Consider the following 25,535-nt stretch of genomic DNA (forward strand, 5'->3'; position numbering starts at 1 on the left):
AAGAAAGTAATTTAAAATTATGTTGGTGCAGCTGCAGACCCTTGCAATAAACACATTCTACTTCATCTCCTTAGTAATCTATCCAGCCCTGTAGCCCGCTCTCTCATAACCTATCCCAATGGCAGCTTGATCATTCAGAGGATTCAAGAGCTGCTACCCACCCATCTGCGGTTACTTATGCGGCATTCTGCTCATTTATCAGATTTTGATTGTTGTACAATTTCTTCAGATTTTAAAAAAATTAGGAAAAATGGAAGTAGAATTAACAATAATAATTCATTTTATCAATATATATATAAAAAAAACCAAAGTTTGCAAAACTCCATTTTTTTGAGGAACACTAAAGGTTTTTAAAAGCATAAAACTTAAAGCACAATGCAGTGTGTTTTTGCCAGCTCTTTGGAAAAGGCATCTGATTAATATCATTGCTCCAGTCTTTCACCCACATCCTTTTACATTTTTCTTTTTAAAATATTTATTCGCTTCCCTTTTAAAATCTATTATGAGTGCTGCTACCATCACTATTTTTGGCAGAACATTTCATGTCTTCACAACTCAGTGTGTAAAAAAAGATTTCTCTTTTGTTCTATTGGTAATAGTTTATGCTCTCATGTTCAAAGGAGTTCATTAAAAATCTGCATAATTTTATATAACTTTCTCAGATCATCTTTTTTTCCTTTTCTAATGAAGTAAACTCTTGTGTATTTTGTCTGTTCTCAGAACCATAACTCCACAACTGTGTTATAAACCTACTTCGTTACCTGATTATTGTACTTGCTAAGTACACTAATCAATAAGATACAATAATCTAACTGTAGCTAAACTAGTAAGTCATAAGGGTTTAGCAGCATCTCTTCCTTTTTGCATTTAATAATCTAATTTTTACAAACCTAGCCAACAAAATTAGGATATCTGCAGTTGCCGAGGAGTCCTGAAAATTGAAGATAATTGTGAGTGGGCAACTTCCACCAAAACAAAAGGCCAGCAAAATGTGGGCCAGTCATTTCTGAAAATGTACGTCATGACTGTAACATGCTCAGTGAGATTGTGAGGTAATTTTTTCCCCCCAAAATTTATATGTTCTTGGGATGTGGAACTCTGACAAGGTCAGCATTCAATGCCCATCAGGTTGGCCTGATTTCTCAGCAGCTCAATGGGCCTGGAGCTAGTTGAGTACTAGTGGAGCAGCTATTTGAAGTTTACTGTCTGACTTGATGCAAATGATGGTCTCCCTTCAACAGAGATTAGGTTCATTGTTTGAAAGGCTAACTTGTTGACCCAGTTGCTCCAATACTTAACTACTAAAATTAAAATACAGTAAAATCCCTGTTATCTGGAATTCAAGCAATTGGCAACTGCAATCAACCTGCAAAAAAAATGTCGAGGAAAATAATTAAATAAATAAAATTAACTAAGAATTAATTTTAAATTAAAAAAAAGAAATAAGAACTATAATGAATATATAAACAATATACACAGTGTAACTCTGTTTATCCAATATAGTCGGGACCAGCTTATGTTGGATAAACGATTTTTTCCGATAACTGGTCATATTTTAAAAACAGCTCAGTAGCAACAGCAAATCACTATAACGGTGTTTAAACAACAACAAACAACAAGGGAAGGCTTTTCTAAGCATGAAATAATGCTTAATTCTCATCAAAAAACTGCTGGCGGCCGCTAGTAACCGAGAGTTCCCAACCACTGCTACTGATCACCGACACAAACCCAACCCCCACCATGGATCCCCCACGACATGTTTCCACCACTGCCACTGATCCCCAGGGAGGCTTGACGGGCAGGTGGAACACTCACTGATGAGTCAGTGGGCTCCTGTCTCCCTGGTCACCAGAGCTCCTGACTTTGAATCCTTCCCTAGGACTACCGCACACACACACTGGGGAGGGTTTGGAGTTGGCATCGGTGTCCAGTGTGCCGAGGAGGGAGTGAGGGAAGGGGAGAGGAGGGAAGAGTAGGGAAGGGAAGGGGAGGGAATGCCACTGAGCCCGAGGTCCTTTTCTTGCCCAGGAGTCCACTCTCCTTGATAAGACGCTGGGTCAAGGGATTCTTCCGACCGCTTACGGTTGGGAGATAGCAACATGCAGTTTGAGAGAGAAAGTTGGAGAGAAAAGCCAATAGGTGAAGGTAAAGAAAAAATGGAAAGAAAGAAACAAGGACAATCATTCTAACTTCGTGTCAAGTGAATTTTTATTTCAACCTGTGAGGTTAGTTCGGCTCCAAAAAAATTTTAGATAAATGAAGATTTCTGATTTGTTTTATATATCTTCATTTATCTGAATTTTAAAAAAATTCAGATAAATGAGGATTTAGGAGAATCTGATTTCGGATAATTGGACTTGTACTGTACATGTAATATTTCTCTCTATCAAATTAATAAAAATGGATTAAATAAATAAATTAGAACAAATAAAAATGTAAATAAAAGTTAAAAATTGTAAAAGTTAATGTTCTCCAAAGCAACATACAAACCCTTGGTGAAGATGGGAGCAAACATTCAGCCAGTAGAGCGCCAGTCCTGCCCTGGCCGCAGCAGCTGTCTGAATAAGGTTTGAATGAAATTGTGTTTGAATAACATGGTGTAACCCAGGATGAAGATCTGATCAATGCTGCTCACCGCTGGGGCGACTCTCCCAAAGTGTCTCCATATCCCTGCCTTGTAAGACTCTTTATTAGTATATTATTAAGTATATTAGCAATGCTTTATCTGTAAACTTAGGGGAAGGGAGGTTAGCATAATGGTTAGCACAGTGCTGTTACAGCACCAGCGACTTGGGCTCGAATTTAAATATAATTTTGTAAGTTGCCTGATTAAAGTGAACTTTACATAATTAAGGACAAAAATACTGATACATTTTCAAATGACTACATTTTCTACTGTCTTTTAAACTGTTTATTCTTAATGCTGGTGTATTAATTAGACATTGTAAGAATGAGTCTCAAGCAACTGGAAAATTTCCATATCTGGCATCTACCAATCCCCATAGGAAGCAGATATTGGGGGTTGTACTTAACTGGGATTTGGGTTCTCATAATTTCTTGTAATATATAGCCCCTTTTCCACTGGCATTCCAGTTAATTGGCTGTGCAGTGTCCTGGTTTAGGAAGCCATTTGTGCCGTTTCCACTGGGCCACCCTTAATTGCTTTTCCACTGAACACAATTCATCCCCGGGGATCGGAATGTTCTACTTTAATTGGAAATGGGTGACTTTCTGCCATCTCTTTTCCACTGGATTTTATCAACACTCTGGTGTCAATAAATACTGGGGATATGAGTAGGGGTCGAGGTAGTTAATCCCCGGCATGAAGTTACATCATTTGATGTTAGCATTGAGACAGGGTTCTTTTTCCACTGGACCCAGCCCAATAAATTCCCAGTTAATTCCTGGGACAGGGTGCTAGTGGAAAAGGGGGTTTTGTTTCTCCTTACGCGTAGTAAGAGGATATGCTGATAATATTTTATCTCTAGTAATATAGCAGAACGATTTACAGAGCTCTTCCAGGTGCTGCTAATTAGACTAATGATCATGCAACTTTTATGCTTGATAAGATGAGCATCACACCATTTGCTTCTGGAAAATTAGAAACAGCTTAAATACCAGAAACTGTTGGCAATTATAGAACTTTAACTGTTACAGTACTTAAGTAGTTAAATATAGATTTGGCTAGTTAACTGATAAAACTGGTGAACAAAATATTTTTTAGTGGGAGAAAGATGAATAATATGTTATCCAGCGAATGGTGTTAGGTATTTAAAATCGATATTAATGATGAAGATTTAGGGTCAAATCACAAATTCTATATTTGTGAATGATGCAAAAGCTGGGAGTATTGAGTGATGAGGGTAGTGCGAGATTACAGTGGAATGTAAACAGGGACAAGGACAGCCACATAGCAATGAGGTTTGATGTTCGAATGAAGAAAGGCGGTACAAAATGAAAATCATTCTTGGACCTTTTTTTTTGGCCTACACAATGAGTAGAGCTGCTGCATCAAAAGTTCAATTCTCACCCCAGTGTTTTCTGTGTGGAGTTAGCCCAGTTCACCTGTGACTGACTGGGTCTGCTCCAGTTTTGTTGCACATCCCAAAGACTTGTGGGTTGGAAGGTTAATTGGTCAATGTGTATTTCGCCTAATGAGGTGGGTGAGCAGTCTTTATTGGGTATGCTCAAGAGCATCTGAAGAGAAGAAAGTGGAATCAATGTAGGATTGGAATAAGAGGCAACTAATGGTCAATGCAGACGCAATGGGTCAAAGGGCTTCTTTCCGTGCTGCGACACTTTGACTGAGAGAGGGTTGTGGGAATATTTGATAAATTGTATAAAATGATCAGGGAGTTGGATGGAAAATATAGAGAGAAACTGTATCCTTTGGTGAAGGGATTGAAGCTTTGAGCTTATAGGTATAAAATGTAGGGAAAAAAGGACTGAGAGAGACCGAGGAATAAACATTTTTATGAAGTGTAGTTTGAATCTGATATACATTGTTTGCAGATGTAGTGAAAGGAGATTATTTTGTGGCATTGAAGAAATTAATAAACATATGAAAGAGAAATTTATAAGGCTGCAAAGAAAGGGCCGGTGGGTGGAAATAGAGAGTTGATCTGGTAGAAGCAAGTGCATGTGAATAATTTCCTGTGTAGTAACCATTTATGGCTCTATAGTTATATGAATTGCATGAGGCTGAATATCTAGTCTTTTACCTACAATCCAGGTATAATAGGGTGGGAATTCATTGGTAGGACCCTAAAATTAGGATTGGTCCTTTTAAGAAAACAGTAGCTTATATGTATTTCATTGCCTGGATAAGCTAAATTTCAATTTTTTTAAAACTTTCAGTACATAAATATTTTAATAATGCTTCCTATTTATAGACTATCTCTCCCTATTTTATGTCACCGCCAAAGCCATTCCTCCTCCTTCGACTGGGAGACCTTTTCTATTTTCTATCAAAGTTAATTCACAAACAGGTAACTAAGTCATAAAATAGAAAAATATCCTTTATCTTTGGAGATCATTCTCCATAACTACAGGGTCTGGTATATATATTTTTTTTAAATGGCACAGAACTACTGAAATCAATTTGAAGTTTTCAAATGTGTAAGAACAATTGTCACTGATTCTTAAGCACCATTATTCCTTTGGTGTTCCGCAATCAATTGTTTATCATGGATAAACAAAGAGGTGGATCATCATTTGAATGCCTTATCTGAAAATTTGAAAGATACAAAACATGTCTGACATTTTGATGTTAATGCTTCAGAGCATTCCAGCAAAACATTATTTTTTTTTTATTGATTCATTATTCATGATTAGGACATCTCTAATTGCTCTTGAAAAGGTGGTGGTGAACCACTGCAGCTATTAAATCATAGAGCTACCCACCACAGAAGCAGGCCCTTTGAACCAATACATCCATGTCTACCATCTGAACTAATCCTGTTTGTGTTTGGCCCATATATCTCCAAATCTTTCTAATCCAAGTAACTGACTAAAGCATTTTAAACATTTCAATTGTACCCGCATCTACAAATTTTCCTCTGGCAGCTCATTCCATATACCCATCAGCCTCTGTGTGAAAATGTTGACTCTTAGCTCGCTTTTAAAACTTTCTGCTCTCACTTTAAACCTACCTCCCCTAATTTAAGACTCCCCTACTTGGAGGAAAAGACCATCACCTTATCTATGATCTTAGGATTTTATAAGCTTGTTACCAGGTCACCCCTCAGCTTCTTATATTCAAGGGGGAAATCTCCCAACCTATCCAGTTCTAGTCCCAGTAACATTGTTATGAATCCTTTATGCACCCTTTCCACATTCTGGCAAAAGTAACACCACTTCTTCTGGAAAAGGGTATTTCCATAGAGTTATTGCACAAGGAGTTTCAGGACTTAAACCCAGCAATTATAAAGGACCTGCAATACATTTCTCAGTCATGATGGTGGATATCTTGGAGAGGGTTTCCAATTGAAAGACAGGCTTAGTTCAGGTAGAGAGACACAGTAATGAGGGAGTTACCTGATGCCTCAGACTATGCTTGATTAAATATGTAGTCCATATCTAAAACCTATTAGAAAATTTTTATTTGTGTTTCAAAGATTGGGTAAAGTTGTTTGGCTAATAAAAAATGGTGTTGTATTTATATTTCTGACAAACAAATCTTGCACATTTAATAAAAATCATTTGGATCATCTACTAAGTGTACTTGTGTCAATATAAGTTTGGATAAAACCAAGATAATGTTTTTTTTCTCATCTACAATTTATTTACATTTACCTTGCATTTTATAATGTCAGTAACAGATTTTGATATAATTCATTTGATCGACTTTTCCTGAATGCCCTAACTATAATTGTACAGATAAAAAGACAACCTTTATTGTAACAGTAGCATGGGTGTGTAAGCAAGGGACAGATCCTACAAAAACAATACTTCCAAATGAAGTCACTTCAGGGAAAAATCTTGTTAAAAAATATTAAAGGTTCTTTGCCTAAAAGTACACAATATTTATTGCTCGAAGATGAATGATGACAGGAGAGACAAGCCAAAATATATGGGGCCATTGATAATTTGGAAGGACATTAACAAAAAGAAGTGATTATTACTTTAATAAAAGTTGAGATTAGTACAGTCACAAAACATTATCTTGGTTTGCAGATCAAGAGGTAGAATTGCCTTGTGGAGAGAAAAGAGGTAGAGAGGCTGTTTGAACGAATATTCCATAGGCTCCCTAACACTAGCTTTACTGTGGAACAAAATGTAAATCATGAAATACTGCGAACTTGTGAGAAAGGTACTGCAATAACCATAAGCAATGTTGAATACATCTGAAGTCACTCAAACACCTCCAGTCTTTTTATACAATGTGGAAATCGCATTCATGAGTGTTTATTCAAAGAGTATGTTTGGGACAGGTAAATGTGTTGTGGAACCAATGAAGAAACAGTCTAATTCAAATCCAGATGTACATAATGAGACAGAATTGATCAATTGACATACAATGTTAAAAAACGAGGGTTTTGGCTCATCAGGTCCATGCCAGCTCCCAACAAAGCAATCCTATCAGTCATATTCTTACCATCCTTACTTCTCTTGAGCCCTGCCACTTATCCACTCTTATATGCCAAACAACTCCTTTGGGTTCCTTTGTTACTTGCTCACACCAATGACTAATGTACATCAGCCAGTAAACCCAACCAGCACATTTTTGGATGTGGGAAGAAACCATGTGGTGAACCTTCGCAGTGTGCGAACTCCACTAAGACAATGTTCAAAATCAGGACTGACCATCGATCCCTGGAGCAATGCAGGATCGTATGGTAAAAATCTTGGGGAGGTGAAAGAAATCAACATTGAATTTGAAGCTGCTATCTTAAACACCAGGAAAAACAATTACAATAAGAAGATGGAGCTGTGGCTGGGAAACAAATTTAAAGGTACGATTGTAGAATAGGCAGTGGCAAAAAATAAAATCGAAATAAATATTTAGTAATTCCCAAGGAGGAGAAATTACAGAGAAATAAAGGCCATGGGAAGGAATGAAAAGGTATACAAGGCTTTGAAAATTAACAATATACCAGAAAATTGAGAAAGAACTAGAATCAGCAAAAGAGGTCGATAAAAATGGAAAGAGAAAATAAAATATGACAGTAAACTCATGAGAAATATATGAAGAGTGTTTGCTGACTAATTTAAAAGAGGAAGAGAATAGCTAAAGTAAGTGTTAATCCTTTGAGAAAGATATTAAATAATTAATTAATAGGAAAGAGGTAACAACAGAGATGATCATTAAAAATTAGGGAGAAAGGGGAAGGAAAAGCTTAAAATAATCAACAAGCAAATAAATAATATCAGTGAATTAATGGGATAAGCATCCCAAACAAGTGGCTGATGGATTTATTGATTGTGATCTTTCAGAATTCCCCAAATCTTGAAAAGTCCTGGCAAATTGAAGTACAATATTCAAGAAAGCCTTATTAAAGCAATTGGATGCTGGAAATATCTTTTTTTTTTCCTTTCCTGACACTAGCTAAAACAAGGAAGTATTGCTTCAGAATTAGTGGCTACCTGTTCAAGAACTGAGGATGAGGAACCTTTTGTCTCAAAGGTCAATCATTTTTGACCCCAGAAAGCCAGGGAAGCCCAGTACAGAGAAATTGTTGATTGAATTGAGGAGTGAAAGCCAACTTCATTGAAACATTTCAGATCCTGAAGGGTGAGAAGAGAATGTTTCTTCCAGTGAGAGTTGAGTTTACCATTTAAAAATAAGGGGTTTCTATTTAAGACAGAAATTAGGCAGTTTTTTTCTCTCTTTCTCTTTCTCAAGAGCTGTGAGTTGCTGGAATTATTCTGCAAAGGGTGGTGGAAGCAGAACCTTTGACTATATTAAAGACAGGAGCAGATGGGGAAGTAAGAGGATCAAATATTACCAGTGTTAGGCAAGAATGTGGAATTGAGGTTACAGGTGGATCAGCCAAAATTAAAGTGAATGGCCTCCTTCTGCCTAACACATCATGGGAAACTATCAGGAAATCGCAAGCGACAGCAAGGTCACATTGGTGACATACTGACTAGTAAAGCAAACTTGGAAGGTCCCATGACCTATTTTATTATATTATAATACAGACTAAATGGGCAGCTTCAAAAAATCTGCTTCGAACATCTACCCACCCATCATATCTGGGCTGCTGCTCCCTGACATTCCCATTCCTTGTTATTGATTCATGTGAAATTTGCTCATGCCTTCCGTACTGTGAGTGTCAAGAAACGAGTCATTTACCATGAGATGCGCTGCTCTGTCCTGATCTTGTGCCAGGCAAAGCTAATTTTCAACAAGGAGTCATCCAATGATCTTCCCTTTACATTTAACGACGGTACTATCACTGAGTCCTTCAATATCAATAACCTGGAGGGTAGGAGGTTACCACTGACAAGAAGACAAGCCAGAGCTGGGTCAGGCTCTAACAAACGGTGCTACAAGATCCAATGCAGTTACTGACTCATTCTACTCCTGTGGCATCTCCCATACCTACAATTTCTGTCGTGAAGGAAGATGAGGGGATCTAGTTTGTGGGAATTCCATAAGCTGCAGGTTTCTCTTTATTGCACAACACCTCATATTAGAAATATATCACCAGTACCTATTCGTAAAGTTTAAAGTCCAGAACTTCCCAATTAAAGCACTGCAAAAGTAACATAACCAGAAATAGACTATCAAACAATACCATTGGCGTATTGCCCGAGAACAGGTCCTTATTTCCACCATGTCTGTGCTGACCATGAAGCCAATTTAGTTAATCCCATCTGCCTGGTTTACATCCCCTAAGTTCCAACCTGTTCATGTGTCTGTCTAAATGCCTCTTATCAGGCCACCCCTCAGCCTCTGACACCTCATGTCTGTCCAACTTCTTCTTACAGTTAATACTCTCTGGACCCAGGCGACATCTGGATGAACAACTCCCCACAGCTTCCATATCCTTCCTTTCACGTGGCAACAAACAATAATGCAAATGAGGCTAATAAAAATTTTATACAGTTGTCAATTATGCCTGACCAATAAAGGCAAATATGCATTTATCTTTACCATCCTCTCAACTTTTATTGCCACTTTCAAAGAGTTATGGACTTGCACTCCAACAACCCTCTGTACATCAATGCTCCTGAGGGTTCTTCCATTTACTATGTATTTTTCTCTTACATTATACTCCAAAAGAACAAAGCCTCACATTTGTATGAATTAAACTCCATTTTTCACTTCTTCTTCTAAATTTCCCTGATGTATCCTTTTACATCCTTCCTTGTTATTTACATGCATCCACTAATTCTGTGTCATCTCCAAATTTACTAATTATACCACCTACATTCTCATCCAAATCATTGAAGCAGATCACAAACAGAAGTTCCAGCACTGATCCTTTCAGAACATCATAGACCTCCAGTCAAAACAATACCATTCTATTAATATCCTCTGTTTTACATGACCAAGCCAATTTTGTATCCAACTTACCAAATCACCATGGATTCCACGCAACTTCACCTTCTTGACCAGCTCACGTTTTCAATTGCTTTACTAAAGTACTGACTACTAAATTGCGGCAGCATTTCAAGAAGGCTCTACCTTATTGAGATTAATTTGAAGTGTAAAATAAATGTTGGGCATTCCAGTGACATATCCTAGAAAATTAATTACTAAAATGAAATCCCTTAATTTTCTACTCAATTCTCAGTTTCAATGAAAACCTCAAGTCAAATATCAATTTCTTTGGTATCCTTGATACATTTTTTGTCATAAGGGAGAAGGGGAACATTTAGTAACATTGAACAGAGAGATAGTTTAATAACTCTGCTTAATTAGAAAAATGAATTGATGGCATGGGGGGGGGGGGTGTTGAGGAGGTTCCTGGAGATTGGGAGACATTTTATAATAGCCATAGATAAAGAATTCCATCATTGCTGAGTAGAATAGGAGGACACTTTGTCATTGATGACATGGTGAAGGTAATGAGCATTCTTGATTGAGTAAGAAAAGAAGGTATAAACCATAATACGTAATGAATATATTTTCATTGTGGCTGAAAGATAATGGCTGTTGTCGGCAGCAGCAAGCCACTTATTTGTCACTGGTCACCGAATGACCTTTCCTTTGGCCTAAATTCCCAGTCCTGGCTGATATCCGAGAAGGAAAAGAATAAAAACTGGGTTCTACTGTTTTAATGGGTGTATTACAAGGCTGAAGTGGAGTGGAATAGATGGCCTCACACTTAGGTGATCATTCAATAAGCAGTAGAGACAAGATTGAGAGGAAGACCTGAGGTCAGAGGAAGTTTGGTGCAGTCCAAGGTGAGAGTGGTCTAAAGTACGAAAGAATTCCAGCCTGACCCTGCATTAGTAAGTGCCTGTGGAACTGATCAAGAATTATTGGCTCCGAGATAGGCAGTTTTGGGGTAGTGTAATCTATACTTCGATATGATACTCAAAAAGGAATACAGCATGTGGAATGACATCATCCCATTAGTTTGACAAGTGTAGAAATGGCGTTGAGGTACAAGGGACACCAATGCCTGGAGGTAGTCTAGGCCAACTCAGGTTGGCCAATCTTTTAATTTTAAATTTAGACATACAGCAGGTAACAGGCCATTTCAGCCCAGGAGTATGTACTGGGGATGTAGGTTAATTGGGTGGCATGGACTCGTGGACCAAAATGTACCATGCTGTATGTCTAAAAATTAAAAGGTCGGCTACTCCTGGTCTAACTTGGAGTGACACCATGTCCCAGAAATGGTCAATCTTGCATTTCATTCCAGGACTAAGAATAGATTTTCAGTTGTATATGGAGCTGATAAAGCAGAATAAATTCATTGAACAGAGACAAGAGCCTTCAGTTTTACTTTTGATTGAGGAGGCTGCCATGGGTTACTGCTATGCGGCATAAAGAATGATATGCTCCAAACTTTTTCATATGAATGGTATGAATATCATAAGTAAAATGGGACAGCTGTATTTTCTTGGTGGATGAGAATTTAATCATAATTTGCATCCAATTCAACTATGCCCTTCTTTATCAAATAGGCTACAGGGTAGAACAAGGGCTAAGATTTATATAGGAAAGAGAATGTGATTCAAATAAAGGTGATCCTAAACTATGGATGCAGGGATCATCAATGGAAAGAATTAAATCATATGAGGGAAAATAAACTAAAATATCAACAATTACATTGACCACAAATGAAAAAGGGCTTGAACAAGAATTTCAAACAAAGAGCATATGGCATTTTTTGCACAATTATAATTTTCAAGAAATAGTTTATAAATCACGAAAGAGTGGAATATGAATGAAAACATGATCCTGCCATCCTAACCATCATTCATTGTGCCCAATGTCAAATAACTTTCAAGAGATGGCAGAGAATGTCAGTAATAGGTCATTATTCCAGGAATGATTAAAGTAATGAAATTTATGCTTCCAATTTCATTTAATTTTGGCTTGAAGATTGTACTTTTTTAATTTGTTTATTAGATTTTGTATTTATATGTTAAACTCAATAAAAGTATTTTAAAAAGAAAAGATTGTATTTTATATAACTTCTTGCAATATTGAAATGTTAACATTTCAAAGTTGATTAAAAACTTATTTTGATCTAATATTAACATTTTAACTCATGTTGGATAAATATTTTTATGGAAACATTTATGTCAAGATATAGATTCTTGATTGGCATGTTTGTATACGATTATAGACTTCTCCGTGGAATCTTGCAACTAGACTAGATGTTCTTCCACATATATCACAGAATGATTGAGTTAATAACCTTTAGCCATGAGCAGAAATTATTAGTTAGACTTTTTTGTGATATATGCAGAGTGGATAGATGTTGTCTTTAGGCAAACTGCCAAGATATGGCCTCCTTAATGGATGAATTTAAATTTTATATACTGAAATAAAACTCAAATGGCATGGTGACAACTAATATTATGTTCAGACATTCTCTCATGCACAAAAAAGGGATATAAATAGGTCTCTTTGGAGGAGTCACTAAAATGTACACTGTGCAAGATGGAAAATAACTGCAAATTGAAATCCAAAAATGCATAGCTAAATCTATCCTTCTTTAGAGCCTAAAGTAAATGTAAAAGTGTTTCTATCACAATTCTTGCAAAGCAACGAATGTGATTACCCTAAACATCAACAGACAAATCCACACATTGGGGGTCAGTTGTTTATCCTGTTGTAGAGGATTTTACATGTGGCATGATTCATTAGACTTCTATAAGAATTCCTCAGATGCACATTGTTAAAGCAACTAGCTTTAGAAGGCTCACATTTAGTGACAACCTGACAAAATATTTTTTTTTTTGCAAAGTACATTAATATTTATGAATGTATAAAATGACACATACTTGCCAATGTGAATATGTCACAGAGTCAAATGTCAAATTTCTTAAACTGCTTTATGCCAAATAATGTAATCATCTAACTTATTTTGAATCTTTCACTTCATTGCTATTTTATACTTTAAATTTTAAATGTTCAAAGGCATCTAACTCCACTCTGAGGGCTGAGACTTGTTATTAACTATTAGAAGCTTAAGACCAGTTCAGTACGTTGCAGGAACCAGTGTGGGACTGTTGCTTTTTGTTACCCAGATGAGATTGTAGGAAACAGGATTTGTTGAGTTTGCAGGTGGCACAAAGAAAGATAATCATAATAATCTACAGAGCAATATTGATCAGTTGGTATAATGAGCAAGAAATGCAGATGGAATTTAACTCTAGGAAAATGTGAGATGTTGAATTCAGAGATATTCTCTAGCAAGGCTTAGATATACAAAATGAATAGTAAAGTAAATAGTGGTTAAGAAGATGTGGGATACTTCCCTTCATAGGCCATGGCATTGAATGAGCAGGGAATTAAATGTTCAACTCTATAAATATTTGTTAGGCTGCAGAAATATTGTTTAAATTTCTGGCCACCTCATGATTTCATTGGTGAGGGTATGGAGTGATTCACCAGGATGTTGCCTGAAAAGGACATCTGTACAAGGTGAGGGGATGAAATTTTAGGGGAGACATCAGGGGAAGTTTTTTTTTACACACAGAGAGTGGTGGGTGCCTGGAATGCATTGTTGGTGTTGGTGGTAGAAGCTGGTACAATAATGGCATTTAAAAATACTCTTAAAAAGGCACATGGATGCAAGAAAAATAAAGGGTTATGGATGTGAGATAGAGAAGGTTTAGATGGTTGAGTAGGTTTACTACATCATGGGCCAAAGGACCTGTACTGTGCTGTAATGTTCTATGGTCTATGTTCTAGTATCTTGTAATGCTTACAACCTGGCTTTAGCACAAAAAATAATTGTTTAAGCAATAAGACCAATGCCACATTCAAGTACCCACACAAGTACATTTAAGCATGGAAACCCACAAATTCTCATCAGATTTGGACCGATTTCCCAAAGGATGTGCTTAAACCTCCTTGCCTATAGATGTGCCTTTGATATTCATGTAAATTTAAATTTAAACATACAGCATGGTAACTGGCCATTTTGGCCCTCGAGTCCATGCCACTAACTTACACCCACCCATTAACCTACACCAACATTTTAAATAGTGGAGGCAACTGGAATCCCCAGAGACAGGATAGGACCAGGGTTCAAATCCCATGCTGTCTTTAAGGAGTTTGTCCGCTCTCCCTGTGTCTGTGTGGGGGAGAGCGGACAAACTCCTTAAAGACAGCATGGGATTTGAACCCTGGTCCGATCCCGATCGCTGGCACTGTAAGGGGGTTGCACTAACTGCTACGCCAACTGTGCCAATGTCAACTTCTTTGCCCCTTAATTGCCCTTTATGGCACCAGAAAATGTGTATGGTGAATTTATAATATCATGATAATTATCACTATCATGTATAGTTCTGCAAATTTATCTTGCCTTTCAACTCAAAAGGCTACAAAGAGTTGTGAACTTGGCCAGCACCATCATGGGCATCAGTCTTCATTCCATTAAGAATTTCGACATGAAGCAAAGTTGGAAGAAACCATCCTCTATCCTCAAGGAGTCTCACCACTGAGGCCATGCCCTCTTTTCATTGCTACCATCAGGAAGGAGATATAGGAGCCTGAAAACGAACACCCAATGGTACAATAACAGCTTCTTCCCTTCTGCCGTCAAATTTCTGAATGGACAATCAATCACAGACACTACCTCATTTACTCTTCTTTTACATTAATTTCTTGATTTTTTAAAAATGTAATTTATATGAAATTTGCACCTGCAATGTCACCACAAAACACAAACTTCATGTCACATGTTCATAGCAATAAATTCTGATTCTGATTCTAATTCAGTAGCAAAGTAACATCAAAGACTTTAAAAATCTACAATGTTTGTTCTATTTCAAAATGCATCTATAGGAGTCACACAGAAATATAACACCGAAACAGGCTCCTCAACCTGTGACAAAATATAGATATGTTTTTGGAAGATAAATTGGAGCAGGTATTGTTAGTGTAGGTCACATACAAACACTTTAAAACAGATCTTATTTAAAATACTGGAGCTCTGCTAATGCTAGATATGTCGGGGCCTCAGAGCCTTTGCAAAAGCTTTGGAGAGTGCCCAAGAGACTTCACTAATGGATTATTGTTTACACAAAGGCAACAGATGAAAGAGCTTGTCGGAGCCACATTCTGTCTGCAGTGGAACTTGCTGTTCTAAGAGGGTCATATGGTTTTGCAAGCAGAGAGAGTCAAACAGGCTTTCTCTCAGAGTAAGAGAGAGAAGAGAGAGAGAGAGAGAGAGAGAGAGAGAGAGAGAGAGAGAGAGAGAAAGAGAGAGAGAGAGAGAGAGAGACAGTGATCACTTCTACAGTGCTACAGTCAGCAACAGCAGCTGGAACTGGAACAGGACAAGCTGGCAAGCTTATGGAAAACCCCATTTGGAAGATGGGTTTTAAGTGCTTTATTCAGCCTGGTTACCAGCCTTTGTGGTCCATACAAGAGCAGAGGACTAGCTGACTAATGTTTCATTTGGAATAAGAGAAACAAAAAGGCACTCTGTGGTGACCTGAAAGAAAGAGGTTATCATCTGGAGAACCCTGAGAGGGCATGTTTCTTCAGCAAGACACTGAAGTGGCTGATGGAAGTAAATGTACAACAAATCACTCTCTGAAAACCGACAAGAACCTTCCTGAGCGGTAACCATTTACCTTTCAAGCACCAAAGCCTGGTGCACTTTATACTGTTTAATTCTGTGCACAGTATAAGACCAGTGAACTTGGAGGAATGAGAAGTGAGATTGGACTGTGAACCAAACAACCTTTCTGAACTTACACATACATTACATACACGTGCACTTAGAATTAGAAGGGGGTTAAATTAGGTTAGTTAAGTTAGTTAAGTCAATAATGATAAGTTAAAATGTGATTCTGTTTTCATGTTTAAAGATAATTAAAAGCAACTTTTGTTTAAGTAACCATTTGTCTTGGTGAATATCTACTGCTGTTGGGTTTTGGGCTAGTAAAAAACCCAATAAGAAAGTCCCCATTTGCCACTGATCATCCATTTTACACTAATTCTAAATTAAAGCCATGTTTAAAAAAAATTTTCTCCCCACAGTCTTTTCAACTCTCCCCAGATTCTGCCATTTAACTACACACTAGAGGCAAGTGGTCAATTAACCTAATAACCCATATCTTTTGGATGTGAGAGGAAATCAGAGCACCCAAAGGAAACCCACATGGTGATGAGAATGTGCAAAGTTCCACATACAGCATCCAAGGTTAGAACTGTGCCTAGATCTTTGGAGCTGTGAGGAACAGACTCTACTAGCTGCACCATGATGCCACCCTATCATATTCTTAAGATCTTTATAAGATTAGATTTAATTTATAATTTTATTATTTAAACGTAGCAGTCTCAGAATTGCAATAGAAGGTGACTGTTACTTGGGTGCAACTGGTGCCTTTTAAACATAAGACGCAGGAGCAGAATTCGGTTGATGTTTCCTGTCAACTCCATCCTGCTGCCTTCACTCCATAATCTTTATTAATCAAGGACTTATCCACCTTCACTTTAAATATACCCAATGACCTGGACTCCACAATTGTTTGTGGCCACAAATTCCACAGAGTCACCTTCTTGGGGACCAAAATTGAATCTCGCATCCATGTTCATTTTTGCTATGTTGTCAGAAGCCAACTTGGTCAAGATGATATTGTGTATGAAGCTCTTTGGCTTGGCTTCGCGGACGAAGATTTATGGAGGGGTATGTCTACATCTGCTGCAGGCTCATTGGTGACTGACAAGTCCGATGCGGGACAGGCAGGCACGGTTGCAGCGGTTACAAGGGAAAATTGGTTGGTTGGGGTTGGGTGTTGGGTTTTTCCTCCTTTGTCTTTTGTCAGTGAGGTGGGCTCTGCAGTCTTCTTCAAAGGAGGTTGCTGCCCGCGAACTGTGAGGCGCCAAGATGCACGGTTGGAGGCGATATCAGCCCACTGGCGGTGGTCAATATGGCAGACACCAAGAGATTTCTTTAAGCAGTCCTTGTACCTCTTCTTTGGTGCACCTCTGTCTCGGTGGCCAGTGGAGAACTCGCCATATAACACGATCTTGGGAAGGCGACAGTCCTCCATTCTAGAGACGTGACCCACCCAGCGCAGTTGGGTCTTCAGCAGCATGGATTCGATGCTTGCTGACTCCGCCAGCTCAAGTACTTCGATGTTGGTAATGAAGTCATTTCAATGAATGATGAGGATGGAGTGGAGACAGCGCTGATGGAAGCATTCTAGGAGCCGTTGGTGATGCCGGTAGAGGACCCGTGATTCGGAGCCGAACAGGAGCGAGGGTATGACAACGGCTCTGTACACGCTGATCTTTGTGTGTTTCTTGAGGTGGTTGTTCTTCCAGACTCTTTTGTGTAGTCTTCCAAAGGTGCTATTTGCCTTGGCGAGTCTGTTGTCTATCTCTTTGTCGATCCTTGCATCAGATGAAAGGTTGACCGTTTTGAGTTCTGTGTGCCAGATGGAGATGTGGGGGGGGGGGGGGGGCTGGTAGTCATGGTAGTCATGGTGGGGAGCTGGCTGATGGAGGACCTCAGTTTTCTTCAAGCTGACTTCTAGGCCAAACATTTTGGCAGTTTCTGCAAAGAAGGACGTCATGCACTGGAGAGCTGGCTCTGAATGGGCAACTAAAGCGGCATTGTCTGCTAAGAGTAGTTCACGGACAAGTTGCTCTTGTGTCTTGGTGTGAGCTTGCAGGCGCCTCAGATTGAAGAGACTGCCATCCGTGCGGTACCGGATGTAAACAGTGTCTTCATTGTTGAGGTCTTTCATGGCTTGTTTCAGCATCATGCTGAAGAAGATAGTAAAGAGGGTTGGTGCGAGGATGCAGCCTTGCTTCACGCCGTTGTCAATGGAGAAGGGTTTGGAGAGCTCATTGCTGTATCTGACCCGACCTTGTTGGTTTTCGTGCAGTTGGATAACCACGTTGAGGAACTTGGGGGGGGCATCCGAGGTGCTCTAGTATTTGCCAAAGCCCTTTCCTGCTCACGGTGTCAAAGGCTTTGGTGAGGTCAACAAAGGTGATGTAGAGTCCTTTGTTTTGTTCTCTGCACTTTTCTTGGAGCTGTCTGAGGGCAAAGACCATGTCAGTAGTTCCTCTGTTTGCACGAAAGCCGCACTGTGATACTGGGAGGACATTTTTGGCGACACTAGGTATTAGTCTATTAAGGAGAATCTTAGCGAAGATTTTGCCTGCAATGGAGAGCAGTGTTTCATCTTCCCCAAAACTGACTTCTACAACTACCTTACATCCAAATAAACTGTGAGTGAAGGACATAACAGTTCATCCAAATCTATGATATAAGTAAGTTTGGATTCATCTTCCCATTATTTCTTTCTGCTGAAGAACTTAAAAAGTGGAAAGGAAAATGATTTGACATATGTGTAACTAAAACAAAAATTGGAAATAAAAGTAGAAAAAACAGAAAAGATTAATGTTTTCTTCATCAGAACATGCACATTTCTACTGTCTACTGTTTTTATTTCAGATTTTCAACTTCTGAAGATTTTTCACCTTTAAAAATATGCTGCCATGTATACATCATAAATAATAACATCAGTGAAAATAAAGATGAGCAAAATTATAAATGGATAACAGTGAGGAAAATGTACAGTTCTTGGTAAATTCTGAAATGGAAACAGATCTCTATTGCTCCACATCCTTCCAGTAAAGAGGCAACCAGAAATTAACATAATATTCCAAGTGTGGTCTAACCAGAGTTTTATAGAGCTGCAGCATTACCACGTGACTCTTGAACTCAATCCTCTAATGAAGTCATAAGCCTTCCTAACTATCCTATTAACGCGTAACAACCTTGAGAGATCTTGATTCCAATAATTCATCAATGTTTTCTTACTTTGTGCTTAAGAAACTGGAGTGCATCTATAAAGATTCCAAGTTAAATATATTCTATTTTAATGAAGAATAATGGCCAATTATAGTGCATGATTTGCCACCCCCTCCTCCCTTTGGAAACCCCTGGTCTGTGGACCTTCCAGGAACTGATAACTTGCCCTAGCCAGCAAATCCAGAGGCCCTGCTCCCATGTATTGTCCTGATATCATTTGACGACTTTCTGTTTGAAAAGACATCTTGGTCAGATTTTTAAAAAAATTATTTAAAAAATTTAAAACTTTAAAAATATTTCAAATGGGTTAAAAATTAAACATCAAAGTTAGCTAAGATAGCATTATGTAACATTTATACAAAAATAAAGTGATTTTTTTTTTAGAAATCGAGATCTACTTTTTTTCCATGCAAATCAATGATTCCATTGACACCAGACATGACTGGCTTCATGCTTAGGGGCTAGATGCAAGTGAACTCAGCCCTTAGCTCAGTCCAATCCATTACAGAACTATCAAAGGGCAATGCTTTTTTTTAAAGCAAATACTTTAATTGCACCAGAAAATGAATGGACCTCCAAAGAGCATGTTAATTAGCTGACAGTGATTCTATCATTTTAAAGATATAAACAAAATAGAGAGAGTGCAGAGAAGGTTCACGAGAATGTTGACAGGATTTCAAGGTTTGAGTTACAGGGAAAGGTTGTGGAGACTAGGGCTTTTTTCTCTGGAGCGTAGAAAATTGAGGGGGGGACTTGATAGAGGTGTTTAAGATTTTAAAAGGGACAGACAGAGTAAATGTGGATAGGCTTTTTCAATTAAGAGTGGGGGAGATTCAAACTAGAGGGCATGGTTTAAGATTGAAGGGGGAAAATTATAAGGGGAACATGAGGGGAAATTTCTTTACGCAAAGGGTGGTAGGGATGTGGAATGAGCTTCTGGCAGACGTGGTCGAGGCGGGATCATTGGTTACATTTAACTGGATAGTTACATGGAGAGGAGAGGACTGGAAGGGTATGGACCGGATGCTGGTCAGTGGGACTAGGAGGGTGGGGATTTGTTACGGCATGGACTAGTAGGGCCGAACTGGTCTGTTCTGTGCTGTAAGTGGTCATATGGTTATATGGTTAAACCAATATCATCGAAGTAATGCTACAACAGATTCAAAAATCACACATCTAAAGTTAAAATAATAGTTCAGTTATTTTCATTGTGGGGGGTGGTGGTGTGAAATGTTCAAATCTAATAACTCAAACAGCTGCATGTTGAAATAAAACTGTAACCCTAAAAAAAACAATATTCCAGATGACTGCAGTTACTATTTTCCAAGCTCACTGTCTTTGAATTTCCGTGATAATTATCCACCTGCTTAAATTAATGTGATGCTGTTACAACAAGTCATTTATTACAATGGAGCTACAGACACAGTTAACATGTCCCCTAAGATATCCTTTTCAAAAAAAAAAGCATGTTTTTAAGGTCTTTCAGCTTTGAAATCTCATCAGAACATGAATTCCAAAATTCACATGCCTTTCAATACTGAGCATAATATTCTTTTGCTGGTTCTGAGCACCTCCACAGAAATTTTAAAATAGAATGGAAAAATAATATAAACCACCTATAAATGTTTGATTGAGTCAATATATAATCTCCACTGGGTCTCAGTTCTTTCTTATAATCTTAAAGCTAGCACTTAGATGAAATCATATTTTTTTCAAGGATTATTTTAACATGCACCTACAGGCATAAAAGACCAGAAGAGGCCACTCATGCCCCTGAATAAGTGGTTCTTTTGCTTTGTGCTTAGTGGGTGTAGAGCAGTATAAAATGTCCAGCTTAATGTTATGCCATGAACAAATGAATGCACCTGATGGTCACTGGCACAGTGAAGGGCCCAGTGCCTCTGTTTGCTCCCACTCACACATGCCATTTGGCACTTTAGTAGCAAAACAATGGATTGCATCATTTTGGACCCAGCCCATTGTCCAACTAGATGGCCAGTCACATACAGCTGATGCTCTCCATTAGAGAGGCCTCCAGTGAGGCAGAAGGGACTCAACTCTGAGTTGGCTTCAGGTACCATATCCTGAGGTTCAGCCCTTGGAATCTCCTGACAACATTAGTAATTTGTTAGTTGAGAAATATTTGTAAAGCAGACTTTCATTGTCCTTGATAGAAAAATTTAAGAAATATTCTAGTTGATTAATTTTAAAAATTATAGTTTATTGAAAAATGTTTATCATAAAGAACAACAAGGTGCATTAGAATTCTAAAAAATATTGCTAAATGAAAATGAAGGAAAATAGAGCTGCCTACATCATTCCAGCCTAGAAAAGTGCTTGGAAACTCAGGAGGTCATGCAGCATCCATAGGAAGTGACATTTTGGGCTGGGCTCTTTGCCATGATGAAGGGCTCAGCTCTGAAACATTGACTGCCTTTTGCTTCTTATGGATAGTGCATAACCTGCTGAGTTTCTCCAGCAATTTTGTGTACTGTGCTAAATCCCAGCATCAGCATATTTATTTTTGTTTACCTGCCTATATCAATTTTCCCAGGTTTGTGACTACATCCAAATGAAAGATGACAATGTCCCAAGCCAGTTATTCATTCCTGATGTAAAGCAATTTGACCCCTCTTCAGTATTTCTCTGCTCTGCCACTGGACTCTCCATGGATTTGTGGCTAAAGAGCATCTATCATCTGGGTCGCCTTGCACCACAATCTTGCTGAGGGGCAGATAATTAAACTTTACTTCAGATCTGTTGGCATAACCCAGCTGATCAAACATTTTAACATTTTATATTTTTAATCAGTAAAATGTATTTAAATTTCAGGAAATTAATTTTTAAAATTTGAAATATAAAAACTGAAATAACTTTTGCCTTTAGGTAGTCACAATATATTTGTAAAGCAAATTCCAAAATTGGATTCAATTCATTCTGATTCATTAAACTTGATCAGAATGTGCATATAATCTGAAGATATGGCATTATCAAGAATTGAAAAAATCTGACCCTGAGTTGGCACTTAGAAGCACCCCTCATCTTTTCAAATGCAATCCAAATCTATATTAGGATTTAATTAATTTAGTTCACAATATCTAATTTACAACAGGACCATTGAATACAATGAAGGCAAGCGAGACTGATTAACTAATGAGACCGTATGCTCAAATGACTTTATCCTGTTTTACCTGCAAAAAATAGTTCTGGATTCTCTGTGGATATAATGAAAACTCCTATTGTTATTGAGACCATTGAAAGGAAAATCCCAACTGAATTTGAAGATCCCAAATTCAATGGCCAAAAGCTGTTTAAGATTAGAAGCAGTTGATTTTATGCTATTAGTGCACTCACTCAGCACACTGGACGATTCCCAGCAACAAGAATGAGAATGGAATCAGTGTGAAAAAGCGTCATTATACACTTTACATGCAGAGGTGCTTTATTGACAACACTACTGTGTCGGGAATCTGGCAAGAACTGCTGCTCTCCTGTTGCTGTGGGCTGTATGCCAGGAAGCTGGTTGCCAGGAACCCAGTGTTCATCTCACACTGAATTGCCCATGGATTCAGGTGGAGAGGCTAGCTGTGTGTAATGGTGCTGGTGGGACAGGGGATGCCGCACTGCCTCTTGGCACTGAGAGGAGGCTAAGGGGTAGCATGCTAGCCAGCCCACTGAGTTTCTTTGCCTGCATCACTCTCACCAGGCCAGAGATTGAGATTTTTCTCTGGTAACAACCGAATGGTCAGCGACCATCATTGAGTTTGTTATCATTGAGAAACTGAGCAGCAGAGAGCAGCTGCAACAAGAACACTCTAAAACATTCAGAATCACAGATGGCAATGAGGAAGCATACAAGAGGGAGGCAGATCAGCTCATTAAGTAGTGTCACAACAACAGTCTTGCACTCAACATTAGCAAAACTAAGGAGATGATTATGGACAAGGAGGGATTCAGAGGAGCATGACCATCACTGGAGAGGGCAAGAACTTCAAATTCCTGGGTGTCTACTTCTCAGTGGATCTGCCCTGGAGTCTCCATGTCGATGTAATCATGAAGAAGACTCACCAGCGGCTATACTTTGTGAGGTCGTTTGAGAAGATTTGATATGTCACCAAAGACTCTTGAAAACTTCTACAGGTGTATTGTGGAGAGCATTCTGGCTGGTTGCATCACTGTCTGGTATGGAGGTGCCAACGCTCAGGACCAGAAAAAAAATTCCAGAGGGTTGTTAACTCTGTCTGCGCTATCACATGCACCAGACTTCACTCCATCCAGGATATCTACAAGAGGACATGTCTTAAGAAAGCAGCCTCTATCCTCAAGAACCCCTACCACCCAGGCCATGCCCCCTTCATTCTGCTATCATCAGGAAAAAGGTAAAGTAGCCTGAAGATAAGCACTTAGCAGCACAAGAACAGCTTTTTCCCCACTACCATTGGGTTCCTGAATGATCAAGACACTGCCTTACTTTTACCCTTCATGCACTATTTTATTTATTTTTTGTAAGGAGGTCTATATGAATGTTTGCACAGTGATACTGCTGCAAAACAACAAATTTTGCGACTTGTTCACAAGAATAAATTCTGATTATGATTCGGATTCTGAAGGTCCAACAGGCGGTGTTCGGGGAGATTCTAGGATCCATGTTGTCTGCCAACATATAGAGGAACTGTCAGCTGCAGCAATGACTCATGCTCACTTTGCCAGGCCAGGACGCACCCATTAACCCCATGCCTCACCACGGTCAGGCAGCTGCACAGCCTATTCTAGCCATCACCAGCCCTCATCAGCAGTAACTCCACAAGCCAAACGGTGGACCACAGCACTGAATGTCAGCAGACATAAGGCTTTCCTCCACATTCTCAGCCATAGTAGGTGTGCAGCAGCAGGGAGGGCAGGATTCCTACGAGGTTCACGTCACTGCATCACACAGATCGTGTGCATCTTTTTAAAGCAGGGGAAGTACATACCTATGAGATCAAGAGCACTATAGAAAAACAGCAATCTGTGGTGTAATGCTAAATTGGGGTAAGCATATGCTGAGAAATAGAAATTTCTTAAATTTTGTGCTACTAAATCAGACATAATAAAAAGAGGTACACATAAAGGGCATCTTTTCTTCATGCTCTCCCTAAAAAGGTACAGGTACAACTTACAACCGTAATTGGGACTGAAGGATCGGTAATATTTTGAAATGGACACAAGTCAGAATTTTGCCCATGCACGTGGAGTACTGGTCTTAAAGCAAACTTTTTAAATCAAATCTTATTTGACGATAACAACTTAAAGCTTCCTGAACTTGTTAATAAACCTTGACAAATCTTTCCACATTCTGGTCCATGCTTACCTTGTTAGATGATGTCACAGGATCCATAGGCTGGGCACGGCCATCTTGATTTCGCATGCACATAGGAATAAAGATGGCTGTGCCCAGCCTAAGAACCCCAGGATGCTGATTAACGAGGTGATTATGCACATTTTGGCTCTTGCATGCCCTGTATCCTTGTAATACAACATAATCTGTGTAAATTGTATACTTTTTCCTTGTATTTTAAAAAAAATTTAGTCGTATAGTACCTGTACTTAGGCCATAAGGTTATTAAAATCAAATGGGTGTTTTGTGTGCACTTTGTTTACATAGTGTAACTAACACTTTGAAAAGGTACTTAAAATCTCACAATATTCACCTCAATATTTTGCCTTACATCAATTTTGTTTTAGATTGATAATTTACAGAACTTGCCAAGAAATTTTCAACAACTTTTGTTCTTGGCTTTGGTTCATTGACCACAAACAGATTTTCCCACCTTAAATTCTGAGAATTCCAGTAAGTTTGTATTCCATCACTGAAGTCACTACATTGTCAACTGGTGGAACACAGAAACATTTGTTGGCAGGGATCTATCAACAAGTTTGGGACTTCAAAATTCACATATGCATATGACTGTTTTGAATATAAAAGGTAGCTTACACTTTGCCATGGAGCTGGGCCTTTGTGCTTGATCTTGATTATGAGGAGGGAAAAAAGTGGAAAATGTTTCACTTCTCTATGCACACCTAATTATCTGATTAAATATTGGCATACAATTTAGTTAATTTATCACTGTAACCAAAAACACGAATGCAACAATATTTTTAAATTCAAGACATTTTAGAATTTTGAAATGCTTCCTAATTTTTGTTCAATAATCTCTTTGCATTTGATAACTAGTCTGGGAAATTAAAGGAACATTTTGAGAAGCAATCTTAATCCAATGTTCATGATGGTTGGTCCAATACTCTGTTCCAATCAATTTCTATCAACTTAATATTGTATGACATTAAGTAATTACCATCTATTTGGAAATGTTTCAAGCTCACAATCAAATAGAGCCATACGAGTTAAATATTACTCAAAACACCACAGTTTCCTCCACAACCTTTGTATGTAAGTTACGATGAATAGTTTTATCATTTTTACTTAGGTTGGTACAGGATGAAAGGACTTGTTTTTAAAATGATACACCAGGAAATGGAATATAAAGAGCAACACATGAAGAGGATTTTGTGCAAGTGCAATGATACTCTGAAAGGAAAAGTGATTTTGTTCAGTTAGAGCAGTGGTTCTCAACC

General features: G+C 38.4%; 1 protein-coding gene across 12 annotated transcripts in view; it reads right to left on the minus strand.

The window, feature by feature from the left end:
• Positions 1-25,535, minus strand: part of LOC138750977 (DNA-binding protein SATB1-like) — a 171,249-nt gene that overhangs the window by 37,903 nt on the left and 107,811 nt on the right. For 11 of the 12 annotated variants that reach the window (XM_069913107.1, XM_069913078.1, XM_069913087.1 and 8 more), the window contains one exon: positions 24,895-24,927. The exons of the other annotated variant lie outside the window; for it this stretch is intronic. In XM_069913107.1, coding sequence (XP_069769208.1) covers positions 24,895-24,927 — 33 coding nt within the window. The remainder of the gene's footprint in view (positions 1-24,894; positions 24,928-25,535) is intronic. 12 annotated transcript variants of the gene reach the window in all.

Source organism: Narcine bancroftii, chromosome 1 (genome assembly GCF_036971445.1).
Source record: "Narcine bancroftii isolate sNarBan1 chromosome 1, sNarBan1.hap1, whole genome shotgun sequence".
Lineage (NCBI taxonomy): Eukaryota > Metazoa > Chordata > Chondrichthyes > Torpediniformes > Narcinidae > Narcine > Narcine bancroftii.